The sequence below is a fragment of the Erinaceus europaeus genome, chromosome X (genome assembly GCF_950295315.1).
Source record: "Erinaceus europaeus chromosome X, mEriEur2.1, whole genome shotgun sequence".
Classification (NCBI taxonomy): domain Eukaryota; kingdom Metazoa; phylum Chordata; class Mammalia; order Eulipotyphla; family Erinaceidae; genus Erinaceus; species Erinaceus europaeus.
This window is the reverse complement of record NC_080185.1, coordinates 63,481,800-63,495,927: the sequence shown is the minus strand read 5'-3', so window position 1 is coordinate 63,495,927 and position 14,128 is coordinate 63,481,800. Positions and strand designations below refer to the sequence as shown.

Below are 14,128 nucleotides of genomic sequence, written 5' to 3'. Positions count from 1 at the left end.
TGGTCTAGGCAGTTGGGGAACTTGAGAAATTCAATCTATCTACCCCTCCCACATGTTGTATTGCTACTGATAGGACTAAATAGTGATAGGACTAGAGTTTCACATCTTGCCCTGCCACGAAAGTCTGTGCCCTCCCCTCTCTCCCCTAGGTAAGCACTATAGTTTTCCAATTTTAAATATGGGTTGTGTTGTGTCTGATTGTTTATTTTATGTATGTGTGTTCGTTCTCTAAATTCCAAATACGAGTGAGATCATCCTGTAGTTTTCCTTTACCTCCTTGCTTATTTCACTAAGCATAATGTTCTCAAGTTTCATCCATTTTATCCCAAAGGATGTAAAATCATCTTTTTTTATTGCTGAGTAGTAGTCCATTGAGTATATGTCTCATAATTTTCTTAACCAGTCATCTGTGGAGGGACATTTTGGTTGCTTCCAAATTTTTGCTATTGTAGATAATGAGGCTATGAGCACGGGGGTGCATATATCCCTTCGAATTAGTGATATTATCTCTTTTGGATAAATGCCTAGGCATGGGATTGCTGGGTCGTAAGGTATTTCCATCTGTATTTGCTTAAGGATTCTCCATACTGTTCTCCATAATGGTTTTACCATTTTGCATTCCCACCAGCAGTGTATTAGAGTTCCTTTCTCTTCACATCCTTTCCACCATTTATGTTCTTCTGTTTTGTTGATGAAGGCTATTCTTACAGGTGTGAGGTGGTATCTCAATGTAGTTTTAATTTGCAGTTCTCTGGTGATGAGTGAATGAGAGCATTTCTGCATATGTCTGTGGGCCATGTGTATCTCTTCTTTGGAGAACTGTCTATGCATGTCCTCTGGCCACTTTTTTATTGGGTTCTTTTGTTGTTGTTGTTGAGCTGGATGAGTTCTTTATAGATGTTTGATATCAAGTGCTTTTCTGAAGTATGATGTGTGAATATGTTCTCCCATTTGCTGGGTTTCCTGTTTATCTTTATGGAGTTTTCTTTTGATTGTATGGAAGCTATTTAATTTGATACAGTCCCACTTGTTCAGTCTTGCTTTTGTTTCCCTTGCCCATGGGCTGAAGTCTCCAAATATGTCTTTAGTATTAATGTCATGAAATGTTTCACTGGTATGTTCTTCTGTCTATTTTATACTTTCATGTCTGATATCCAGATCTTTGATCCATTTTGAGTTAATTTTGGTGTATGTTGTTAATTAGTGGTCTAGTTTAATTTTTCTACACGTGACTGTCCAATTCTGACAACACCATTTGTTAAAGATACTTTCTTTTCCCCAATGGGCAGATTTGGCCCCTTTGTCATATAAGAGGTGTCTGTTCATGTATGGATTGAGTTCTGGGCTCTCTGTCCTATTCAATTGGTGCATATGACCATTTTTGTATTCCTTTGACATTTCTTTCTTGTCTGATTGCTATGGCAAGGACTTCTAGGTCTATGTTGAATAAAAATGGTGAGAGTGGGCACCCTTCTCTAGTTCCTGATTTTAGGGGAAAAGCTTTCAATTTTTCCCCATTGACTTTGATGTTAGCCGTGGGTTTATCATATATAGCCTTTATTATGTTAAGGAATTTTCCTTCCACTCCCAGTTTCTCGAGGGCCTTTATCATAAATGGGTGTTATACCTTGTGGAATGATTTTTCTGCATCAATTGATAGAATCATGTGATTCTTATCTTTCCTTTTGCTGATATAGTGGAATACGTTTATTGACTTAAGGATATTGAACCATCCCTGTTTCTTAGGGATGAATCCCATTTGACCTTGGTGGATTAGTTTCTTAATATGTTGTTGTATTCGATTAGCCAATATTTTGTTGAGGATCTTTGCATTGATATTCATCAGGAATATAGGTCTATAGTTTTCATTTTTGGTGGAGTTATTTCCTGCTTTGGGGATCGGGGTGTTGTTAGCCTCATAGAATGTATTTGGGAATGTTCCCCCTTCTATTTTCTGGAAGAGTTTGAGGAGGATGGGTACCAATTCTTCTTTGAATGTTTTGTAGAATTCATTAGTATAGCCATCAGGACCCAGGCTTTTGTTCTTGGGTAGGCTTTTGATTACTGTTTCAATTTCTTTACTAGTGATTGGCCTGTTCAGTTTATCTACTTCCTCTTGTGTCAAGGTTAGTAGTGGGTATGACTCTTAAGAATGTGTCCATTTTTTTGAAGTTGTCAAATTTGGTTCCATACAGGTGTCCATAATATTCTTGCATAATCTTTTGAATCTCTACCTCATCTGTTGTAATATCTCCTCTTTCTTTTTTGAGTGATTTTACCATAGCATTCTCTCTTTTTCTTTAGCCAGTGCCTTATCTATTTTACTTATCCTTTCAAAGAACCAGCTGTTGGTTTCATTTATCTTCCTAATGGTCTTGTTTTCTCTTTTGGTGATTTCTGCTCTGACTTTGACTATTTCCTGTCTCTTGTTGACTGTTGGTTCTTTTTGTTGCTCCACTTCTAGTTGATTGAGGTGGGTTGTTAGATGATTTACTAGTGATTTCTCCTGTTTATTAATGTGGGCCTGTATTGCTATGAAATTCCCTCTCAGCACTGCTTTTTCTGCATCCCATAGGGTCTGGTAACTGGTTTCTTCATTTACATTGGTATCGAGATAATTCTTAATTTCTTTTTTGATCTCTTCAATGACCCATTTATTGTTCAGCAGCATATTGCTTAGTCTCCAGGCTTTGGGGAAATTTCTTTTCCTTTTTTGGTTGATTTCTAGTTTCATGCCTTCATGGTCTGAATGACTTCATTCTTAATAGCTGAGTAGTATTCCATTGTGTATATATACCACAACTTTCTCAACCACTCAGCTGTTGTTGGATAACTTGGTTACTTCCATGTTTGGGCTACTAGAAATTGAGTTGTTGTGAGCAAAGGTATACATGGATCTCTTTGGATGAGTGTGTTTGTTTCCTTAGGTCTATCCCTAGGAGAGAAATTAGATGGTCATAATTAAGTTCACTTCTATCCTTCTGAGAGTTCTCTAGACTGCTCTCCACAGGGGTTGGATCAATTTACATTCCCACCAGCAGTGCAGGAGGGTTCCTTTGCCCCCACAACCTCCCTAGCATTTGTTGTTGCTATCATTTTTGACATATGACTTTTCCACGGGGTGAAGTGGTATCTCATTATATTTATTTGCATTTCTCTGACAATTACTTGAAACATTTTTTCATGTGTGTTGGCCTTTTGCATCTCTTCTTTGGTGAATATTCCATCTATATTCTCTCCCCACATTGAGATGGGGTCATCTGTTTTTCTGTGGCTAAGTTTGGTGAACTCTTTGTATATTCTGGTTATAAGCCTCTTGTCTGATATACGGCATCTTCTCCTATTCTGTAAGAAGTCTATTTGAGTGGTGATTTCTTTTGCTATAGAAGCCTTTCAACTTGATAATAGTCCCATTGATTTTTTTTCCCTTCCGAATGGATTTGAGTCATTGAAGATACCTGTAAAACTTAGATCTCCCTCCTTCCCAAGAGTTCTTTGTTTTAGTGCATTTCATCATGCCCAGCCAACATTTCACTTTGTATTCTCCTTCCCAGTCCCTATCTACTAAGTCCCGCTTTTAAGTGAGATAATTCTATAGTTTTTTTTCTCTTTTTGGCTTATTTCTCTTAACATGATGTTTTCAAGTTCCATCCAAAATGACACAGTGCAAATAAAGACAATAAGATACCACTTTACACCTGTAAGAATGACATACATTAGAAAGGACAGAAATGACAAATGTTGGAGAGGATGTGGGGGAAAAATGAACACTTATGCTCTGAAGTATCACATTCAATCCCTGTCACCTTATAAGTCAGAGTTGAGCAGGGCTCTGGAAGAAATAAACAAGGCTTAAATAGAAATTTTTCTAAAGAAATATACAGATGGCTAAAGAACTCATGAAACCATGCTCTACAACACTGATTTTTTTTTGAAAATAAAAGCTATAATGAAATGTCACTTTACACTTAATAAATATACTGGGTCTGTTAGAACACTGAAAAAAATCAATGGAAAGAAATTTTAGGTGGGGTTATAATATGGTCTGAGTTGGTGTTTAATAGAGCTTATTTTGTGGAGGATGGATCTAAATGAGGAAGTCTAGTGGAAACAGAGGCACTAATTAGGGAACTTGCTAGTCTATACAGGAGATAATGATCATGAATTATATACAAGCAGTTATAGTGAAGATGGATAGAACTGGAGTGATTTGACAAAGAACAAATAAGACTAGTTGGTGATGATTTGATTAGAAGTAGAAATAAGGAAAGAGAAAACTTGGGGGCTTTGTGACTAAAGCAACTGAGTTGATGGTTCATTGATAAGTAAGAGAAATAATGATGAAAGGATATTTCGTTTTAGGGAGAGGGAAAGGTAAAAATAAGATTCTGTTTTGACTTACTTAATTCAGAGATGTCTGTTGACATTACAAAGAAAAATATAAGTAAACAGTTTAAAACTGGGGCTTTATGCTTAGGTGAAAAGTTGAATCTAGAGAAATAAACATGGAACTCATTAGCATGCACTATATTTTATTAGTTCCAAAGATAGACATCATTTCACTTTTTAAAAGTGAATTGTGGGCAGAGGGTAGATAGCATAATGGTTATACAAACAGACTCTCATGCCTGAGGCTCTAAAGTCCCAGGTTCAATCCCCCGCACCAATATAAGCCAGAGCTGAACAGTGCTCTGGTTAAAAAAAAAAGTGAATTGTATTCTGAATGTGTAGATTTAGAAATACTTTTACCAATTATTTTTTAAAATTATATTAAAGTGATACTTGTTTGTAACATATAAAGTTTAGATATACAGCATTATTTTTCAAACATTTTATGCTTTACATTGAGATCATCATAAAAAATCTAGTTTCGAGGATCAGGCCATAGTGCAGTGGGTTAAGCGCACATGGCACAAAGCGCAAGGACCAGAGTAAGGATCCCAGTTCGAGCCCCTGGCTCCACACCTGCAGGGGGGTCGCTTCACAAGTGGTGAAGCAGGTCTGCAGGTATCTATCTTTCTCTCCCACTCTCTGTCTTCCTCTCCTCTCTCCATTTCTCTCTGTCCTATCCAACAATGACAGCAATAATAATAATAACAAGGTCAACAGAAGGAAAACACACACACACACACACACACACACGTTCCCATGCACCACCATACAAATTAACCACTTTACCTATATCACCCTGCTCACAGCCCTCTTCCCCTTTGGTAACTATCATTCTGTTCTCAGAATTCAGGAGTTTGTTTTATTTGCTTGGTTGCTTTATTTCTTCATCTTCACTTTTGAGTGAAGTATTCTCTAGGTCTATTCATATTGTTAATGATAAGATTGCACTTTTTTTTTCTACTTTATTGTTGGATTAATGGATTGTAGTGCAGTTGTTGACATATAAATTTAACTTTTATTTACAAAAAGGAAACACTGACAAAAACAATAGGATAAGAGGGATACAGCTCCACACAATTTCCACCACCAGAACTACATATCCCATCCCCTCCCCTGATCTTTATCCCTCTGGGGTGCAGAACCTGGAAGGTCTGGCTTCTGTAATTGCTTCCCCGCTGAACATGGGCGTTGACAGATCGATCCATACTCCCAGCCTGTCTCTCTATCTCCCTAGTGGGGCAGGGTTCAGGGGAATCGGAGCTCCAGGTCACATTGGTGTGGTTATCTGCCCAGGGAAGTCTGGTTGGCATCATGTTAGCATCTGGAACCTGGTGGCTGAAAAAAGAGTTAACATATAAAGCCAAACAAATTGTTGACTAGTCATGATCCTAAAGGCTGGAATAGTTCAGATGCTGAGTTGGGGGGTCTGTTTTGTAGATAGTAAGTAAGACTATTTTAGTTATATTCCAAAGGGCCCATGACTATACTAGTTTTTTTTTCCTGAGCCTGGCATCTGATATGCAGGTGGATCCAAGTTATTGTCTGGGGAGATGATGTCATGGCTGGAAAAAGGACCAGAAAGCTGGATCAGGGAGGAGAGTACTGCTCCATAATATGGGAAAGGTGTATAAATATTGTTATAAATACAGTTTTTTATCTCCCTAAAACCCACTCTCACCCTCAACCCAAGTCACTTTACCCCATCATACACCAGGACTCCAAAGTCCTGCAAGCCCCTACCCTTTCCCCCTTCCCCATAATCCTTTGCTTTAGTGTAATACAACATATCCAGTCCAAGTTATATTTTGTGTTTTTCTTACTTCCCTTGTTAAGTTCCACTTATGAATAAGGTTGTCCAGTATTTGTCCTCACTTTGGCTTAGCTCATGTAACATGATTCCTTCTAGCTCCATATAAGATGAGACAGGGAGATGATTTCATTCTTTTAAACAGCTGAGTACTGTTCCATTGTGTATATTACCACAACTTTCTTAGTCATTAATCTGTCATTGGGCACCAGGGTTGCTTCCAAATTTGGATTATTACAAATTTAGCTACTATGAATATAGGTTTACATAGATCTCTTCAGATGGGTATATTTTCTTCCTTTGGACATATCCCCAGGAAAGGAATTGCTGGGTCATAGACTAGGTTCATTTCTGGAGTTCTGAGAAGTATCCAGATTGTTTTCCTCAGAGGTTGGACCAACTTGCATGCCCAACAACAGTGTAGAAGGGTTCCTTTCTTGCATATTTTCATCGACACTTGTTGTTACTAAGCTTTCTAATAGATAATATTCTCACAGGTATAAGATGGTATCTCATTGTTGTCTTTGCATCTCTTTGATTATCATTGATTTTGAGCTTTTTTTCCATGTATCTATCTACTCTTTGGATCTCTTCTTTGGTGAACATTATTTCCATGTCCTCTCTTTATTTTTTTAATGGGGCCATTTTGTTGTTGTTGCCACTGCTGCTGAGTTTGGTGAGTACTATATATATTTTGCTCATTAGCACTTGCCTCATGTATGACATGTAAAACCCTTCTCTTATTCTGTAGAAAGTTTGGGTGGTGTTTCCATTTGCTATGCTGAAGCATTTTATGTAGTTCTATTTTTTTTATTGCAGTTGAGCTTTAGTTATTGAAGATATTTTTAAAGCTTACATTGAAAAGAGTTCTGCCAATGTTTTCTTTTAAATATTTGATGATTTCTGGTCTAACATCCAAGTCTTTTTGTGTGGTGAAATGTGGTAGTCTAGTTTCATTCTTCTGCACATTTCAATGCAATTTTCTCAACTCAGTATACTGAAGAGACTCTCCTTTCTTCATTACATGTTTTAGATGCTATTTTAAATAGATCAGTAGTAGTCTGTTGTATACATACCATATATATATATAACCCCACCCAAGCACTGGCTAATGATGGTGCAGGGGATTGAACTGGGGACTTCAGAGCCTCAGTCATGAGTGTCTGTTTGCATAACCATTATGCTATCTACCCCTGCCCTAGATACCATATATTTACCCACTCATCTATCAATGGTCATTTAAGTTGATTTTTTTATTATATTTATTTATTTATTGGATAGAAACAGCCAGAAATTGAGAGGGAAGGGGGTGGTAGAGAAAGGAGAGAGACAGAGAGACACCTGCAGCCTTGCTTTACCACTTGCAAAGCTTTTCCCCTGCAGGTGGGGACTGGGGGCTCGAACCCAGGTCCTTGAGCATTGTAACATGTGTGTTCAACCAGGTGAGCTACTACCTGGCCCCATTTAAGTTGATTTTAAATCTTATTTTTTAAATTAATTTAAAATTAATTTTTTTAATTATTAATTTTGTTTGTATTTATGTTTTAAAGGAATATAAAAGTTGTATGTTATAAGTAACTTACAATATCTAAAACTCAGACATAAAATGACAATGTTAAGTGTAAAAAATTCATAAGTACTCATACATGGTAACAAGTGTGCTCTACCAAGTGAACCATTTCCTAGCTCTTGTGAGCCTTTATAACAGATTAAGGGTTTTCATAGAGTCTAGTATGTATATGGACTACTGCCGGGCAGGGCTAGCTTCACGGGAGATAGAGAGATGACCAGGGACTCATGGCTGAACTGGGAAGCAGTATCTCGTTTATTAATGAGATACATCGCCTTTTATGCATCTCTTCACCCGAAGTGGCAAGCGAAAGGAAATGACTAGGAGAGGGAACAGAACATAGAAAGCTTCCATCTATCTAACCAGTGGGGATTAAACCAAGGCCCTGCAGGCAGGGCGGGACCCAGGTAAAACAGTCATTATGTAAATAGACCGCATTGGAAGTAATACAAGCACACCTAATGTGATGATCAAAACAGAAGGTCTTATAAGCAGAATTTAGAAGCATACCAACAGACTACCTCAACAGACTTTCCCCTCATCCTTGTAGACTCAAGTTAGATACCATATACCTTAAAAAAAAAAAAAAAGTCTTCTGTAATATATTCCGTTTCTAACCCAAGGGGCTGAGTATAGAATAAAAGTAAATAACAAGGTCAGAAATCAGTAAAATGGTATTCATTTGAGTCGCTGTGGTTTTATTTTTATTTCTGTTTGTGCTTCTAGGAAAAACAATTGGAGTTTATAAGGGTATTTATTCAAAAGAAATTTAAGAGTGATGGTAGGGATAGAATATAGTAAGCAGATCAGATAGTGAAGAATCTTCAATTTCTCATGCTTTTTGCTTGTCAAATACTATTATTTCCATACCTCCTCACTTTTTTGTTTCTGTTTTGTTTTTAAGGAATGGCCAGAAGAAAGGACAGTAAATGTGAGCTCTATTCGGGTAAATAAATTTACTTTCATCATGTTCAAGAACTTCATTCTTTAATGTTTATTTATAAAATGGAAATGTTGACAAGACCATAGGATAAGAGGGGTACAGTTCCCACCACCAGAACTCTGTATCCCATCCCCTCCCTTGAAAGCTTTCCTATTCTTTATTCATCTGGGAGTATGGACCCAGAATCATTATGAGGTGCAGAAGGTAGAAAGTTTGGCTTTTTTTGTGATTGCTTTCCCAATGAACATGGGCATTGGCAGGTCGATCCATACTCTCAGCCTGTCTCTCTCTTTCCCTAGTGGGGTAGGACTTTGGGGAGATGGGTCGCCGGGACACATGGTGGGATCATCTGCCCAGGGAAGTCAGGTTGGCATCATGGTATCATCTGGAACCTGGTGGCTGAAAAAAAGTTGAGATATAAAGCAGAACAAATTGTTGACTAATCATGAACCTAAAGGCAAGAATATTGCAGATGAAGATTTGGGGGTATCCATTTTGGAAAAAGCTAGTAGGTCTGTTTTAGGTATATTCCAAGGGGACCATGACTTTACTAGTTTTTGCCTGCACCTGACATCTAAAATGTGGGTGGACCCACGTTATTGTATGGGGAGATGGTGTCATAGTTGGAAAAAGGACTAGAAAACTGGATCAGGGAAGAGAGCAGCTCCCAAATATGGGGAAAGTATATAGATATTGTTAGCTGTAAACACCATTGATTTGATCTGAGGCCCATATTTGAAGCACAGGTACCTATGTTATCCAGCCTCCCTTTGGAGAATGGTATCTTCTCTACTGTTATTGATCCACATTGAAGGCAAGGTCCTGTAGGAGCCCAGTGACAGTGGTGAGGAGGGATCTGTTAGATGCCTGGGCCCATCATGTCTGTGTAGAAATCCCAGGACTTCCTGACTAGGGCCCCAGGTGATGGGGTGGCCTGGTAGTAACTAAAGAGTCATTATTAAAGTATGCCTGTCTCTTGCCCTTATTCAGCTTTTGTAGTCCTTACTTTGTCTTCAAGAATTCATACACCTTTATTTCACCAAAAGAATTCATCTTTATTTCTGTATGTCGAGGAGCCTCCCCATTCTTAAAATTAAATATTTGTGTTTTGATATGCTGGTGATAGTTTTGTGAATTTGTTGGCACATAGCTTTTACAGTGTTCTGTGAGATTTACTTTTCATAGTTTCACTCTTGCTTTCGTTATCAAGCATTGTCTCATTTTATAGTAGAGCTACATGTATAAGATGTGACTGTATTGAGATTGGCTTAGCAAAACCTAACAGTTTTCTCACTATTACAGAAATTCTGCTGTGTGGATATTTAATTGGATATATAGCTTGCTCCTGAGTTATGCTTATATTAAAGAGTATGGGAATAATAACTCATTTCCATTTCATAGTACTTACTTCTTTTTTAACCAGAGTATTGCTTATCTCTGGGTTTTGGTGGTGCTGAATCTTGAACCTGGGACCTTGGAGCCTCAGTCATGAAAGTCTTTTTACATACCCATTATGTTATCTCTCCAGCCTGAGCTAATTTTTGGTGTGTGCATCCAAGATAGTGAGAACTTTCCTAGGTAAAGAAGAAATAGTGTAAATATTCAGAGCACAGTAAATATTTAATAAGTAATGTCTCTTTTTTGTGCCTACAGGGAAAGAAATGGAACTTGTACTTGGACTATTTATTTTCAGAGGGTTTTCAAGGCTTAAAGTATTTTATAAGAAGTAGTATAAATCGTTCTTCTATCCCCTGATCAGAGAGCCTGGACAACATTAAGTGAATGTCAACATGAATCATGTAAGTATTTGGAGAAAGAGCATTTTGGGTAGAGGTAACGACTTTAGAAAGTTAACTTACTTGGCATGTTTGAGGAATAGTAGAGACCTGTAAGCTTACTACATAGTGACTAAGGGAGAAATTCAGTAAGAAATGAAACAGAAGAAGCCAAGAAGTAGAAGGTTCTTCTATCTGATACGGTGTAATGGGAAGCCCTAGAAGGATTTAAAGTGTGTGTGTGTTAGTCACATAATTTGATTTACTTGTATAGAGCTGCAGTGTGATGGTTTAGGGGGTTAAGGGTGAAAGCAGAACTTGTTAGGCTATTACAGTTTCTCATGCAAGAGTCTTAGACTAGTGTGGTAGATGATGACAAAGAATTGGTTAGATACTGGTGGATTCAAGCTCTATTTTTAACGTAGAGTATATTGAATTCACTGATAATTTGGGTATGAAGTAAGGGAAAGATAAAGTTTAATGCATGACTGCGAGGTTTTTGTTTTTGAAGCTGTTGGGTGCAATCTGGGATAGAGGTGAAGTATACTAGAGGAGGAATAAACTTGGAGTATGGAACTGGAATTTCTATTTTGGTCATGTCAGGGTGGGATGCTGAGTAGACAGCTGGATATTTAGGTTCAGGCGCACATTGACATGGGAAAAATTAATTTGGAATACAAGTACTGTATACTACCATTGTTCTGTCTTCCAGCAGGATAACTTAGAGATCATATAGAGCAACCAGAAAAGAGAAGATGGCAAAGAATGGTGTGGAATGTTGCCTATGAACTAGAAAAAATGCTCGGAGTTATTTTGAATCAAATATTAAAACTTCCTGAATAGAAGCCTTTCTCACAAAGAGAGTTCTCTTTTACTTTAAGGTTTATATTCCAAATAACTTTAAAGTTTTTAGAATATAATATTTTGGACTGTAAGAATGTGGAGAACTTTCAGTTGTGGCAAAGGGTTTGACTAATTTTCATGAATTTTTATTTCTCCTAGTCTTCAAATCATTAAAGAAGCTTTTCTAAACTTGTTTTTATTTTAGGAAAAATATCTGTAGCATGTACTTATTTTTCAGTAATAATTCTCTGGTTACCTTTTTGCCTACTTTTTCCTTCTTTTAATAATTTTTAACCGATTTACAATGAACTATATGGTGACCCAAATTGTATATTTTTAAATAAATATACAATTAAATATATAAGATGGCATAGTGACCAGAGTAAAAAACTTGCATGCATGAGGTCCCCAGTTTTCTCTCTGTCTCTCTCTCTTTCTCATTCTTTCTTGCTCTCCCCCCTCCCTCCCTCTCATTATAAATAAATCTTTTAAAAAAAAACTATATGTATATATAAAATCTAGTTTGAAAACTCGTGAAGACCTGCATAGCAAAGAAAAGCAAGATGTAAATAATATCTGTTTTGATTTAGTGAAAATCTGTCTAGTAAATAAAACAGATTTTATTGCTACCCTTATTGTCCAAAGAGGATACTTTCTTGGTTGGCACTTGTTAAAATTTTTATTTTTGACTAGAGCACTGCTCAGTTCTGGCTATCTGTGGTGTTGGGGATTGAACCTGGGACTTAAAGTATAAATATTTTGATGTTGTAAATATTGACTATGTTCAGTACTAAGGCTGCTGTTAGATTTCTAATATTATATTTTCCATTTTATAATGACTTCTGTTTTACTCTTGGAGAAGTGAAAGAACAACAGTACATTTTATTGTGTCTCACACAGCTTGTACTAACATAGTAGAAGTTCTCTCATTACATCAATAACTTTTATATCAACAACGAATTTACTGGGAAGAAAAACCAGTCTGGAATTGGTGTTATACTTTTTGTATCTTTTTAATTGATAGAACTTTTTATTTCACTTAATACGGAGTTTATGTTTTTCAAGTAAAATATTCTGTTTCTAATAAAGATGGATGCTACGGACTAAAATTCTTGTGTCTCTCACCCCCCAAAAAACATATTAATATGTTGAAGCTTTCCCCCTGCATGTGTGGAGCAAAGCCTTGAACTAGAGTCCTCATACATGGTAATGTGTGCACTTAACTGGGCACACCACCACCCAGCCCCCCCCCAACTTAGCTTTTATTAGATATATTTTCACTTTCTTTAAACATTTTGTTATGGGGTATTACACTGAAGTTAAACCAACCTTGCAATACACAGATACACAGTTTAGTAGTCATCAACCACTGACTGATCAGAGGTTATGCTAACTCTCCTCTCCCATAAGACTTTCATTTTTTACTGCTTTATCTGTGTGGTTTGGAAGCTGCTTTCATACTTCAGGGAGCTTATAGGTAGGTTCGTTACCCAATTAGTCAAGTACTAAAAGTTATAGCAAAATGGTTTCCTCTTTAGTTGCTCCCAACAAAGTATAGGTTATAAGTATGTGCAGATATCATTCTTTGTACTTTGCTGTGCTCTGATATCTCTGTTAAACTTCTGGCTGGTCTCTATATACTAGCAAATCAAACTCAAGCAGAGAAGCAATGCCTGCAGGACTTGATGTCTGTGTCTGTCTCTCTTCATCTTTCCCCTCCCCCTCTCAGTTTCTCTCTGGGCTATCAGAGGGAAAAAACAAGCAAAATTCCCATGTTCATAGAGCAGAAGACAACATATTTTTTTGTTTTTTTAAATATTTATTTATTATCCCTTTTTGTTGCCCTTGTTGTCTTTTCTTTTTTGTTGTTATAGTTATTATTGTTGTTGTTATTGATGTCATCATTGTTATATAGGACAGAGAGAATGGAGAGAGGAGGGGAAGACAGAGAGGAGGAGAGAAAGATAGACACCTGCAGACCTGCTTCACTGCCTGTGAAGCGACTCCCCTGCAGGTGGGGAGCCGGGGGCTTGAACCGGGATCCTTACGCCGGTCCTTGCACTTTGTGCCATGTGTGCTTAACCCACTGCACTACCGCCCGACTCCTGAAGACAACAATTATTAACATAATGGTATTTCCCAAATTGATCTACAGTTTCAATGCAATCCCTATCAGAAGTCCACCTGGCATTGTGTAGAAATTGACAAGCTATCCTAAAATTCAGATGAAATTGCAAGGGATCAGATAGAATACAACACTGAAAAGAACATAGTGACTACTTTGTCTTTATCTTGCAGGAAAAAAAGGAGCATAGCTAGAGTATTCATAGTTCTGATTTCAAAGTACTGTAGAATTAAACTTATTGTGAATGTGGTGCAGGTTAAAAAATATACATGGACCCCATAAAGATCTTTGGTCCATACTCCTAGAGGGATAAAGAATAAAGAGGCTTCCAATGGATGGGATAGGATGTGGAATTCTGGTGGTAGGAATTGTACCTCTCTTATCCCACAGTCTTATCGATCATTATTAAATCACTAATAAAATGAAGTATGCATGGGCAGTCATCACCATCACTCAACAGGCAGATTTTTTTTATTTATATGTACAGAATACTGTGTCTAGGTATGTGTGAAAGCGTACATGTGTGTGGAGGAGGGGTACATATATATGAAATACAAGAGGAGAAAGAAATGAGCCTTGTTTCCAAGGGTCTTATGCTTTGTGAATAAAATCACTAAATACAGGGGAGTCGGGCGGTAGCACAGCAGGTTAAGCGCACGTGGCACAAAGCGCA

At 37.3% G+C, this 14,128-nt stretch overlaps 1 protein-coding gene across 3 annotated transcripts in view; it reads left to right on the top strand.

Annotated features, from left to right (window-relative positions):
* Positions 1 to 12,439, top strand: part of CENPI (centromere protein I) — a 70,038-nt gene extending 57,599 nt beyond the window's left edge. For 2 of the 3 annotated variants that reach the window (XM_007538547.3, XM_060183373.1), the window contains 3 exons: positions 8,674 to 8,715; positions 10,366 to 10,511; positions 11,200 to 12,439. In XM_007538547.3, the coding sequence (XP_007538609.2) occupies positions 8,674 to 8,715; positions 10,366 to 10,467 (144 nt within the window). In that variant the 3' untranslated portion in view covers positions 10,468 to 10,511; positions 11,200 to 12,439. The remainder of the gene's footprint in view (positions 1 to 8,673; positions 8,716 to 10,365; positions 10,512 to 11,199) is intronic. The other variant, XM_060183374.1, reaches the window with a different exon arrangement.
* Positions 12,440 to 14,128: the final 1,689 nt, after the last annotated feature.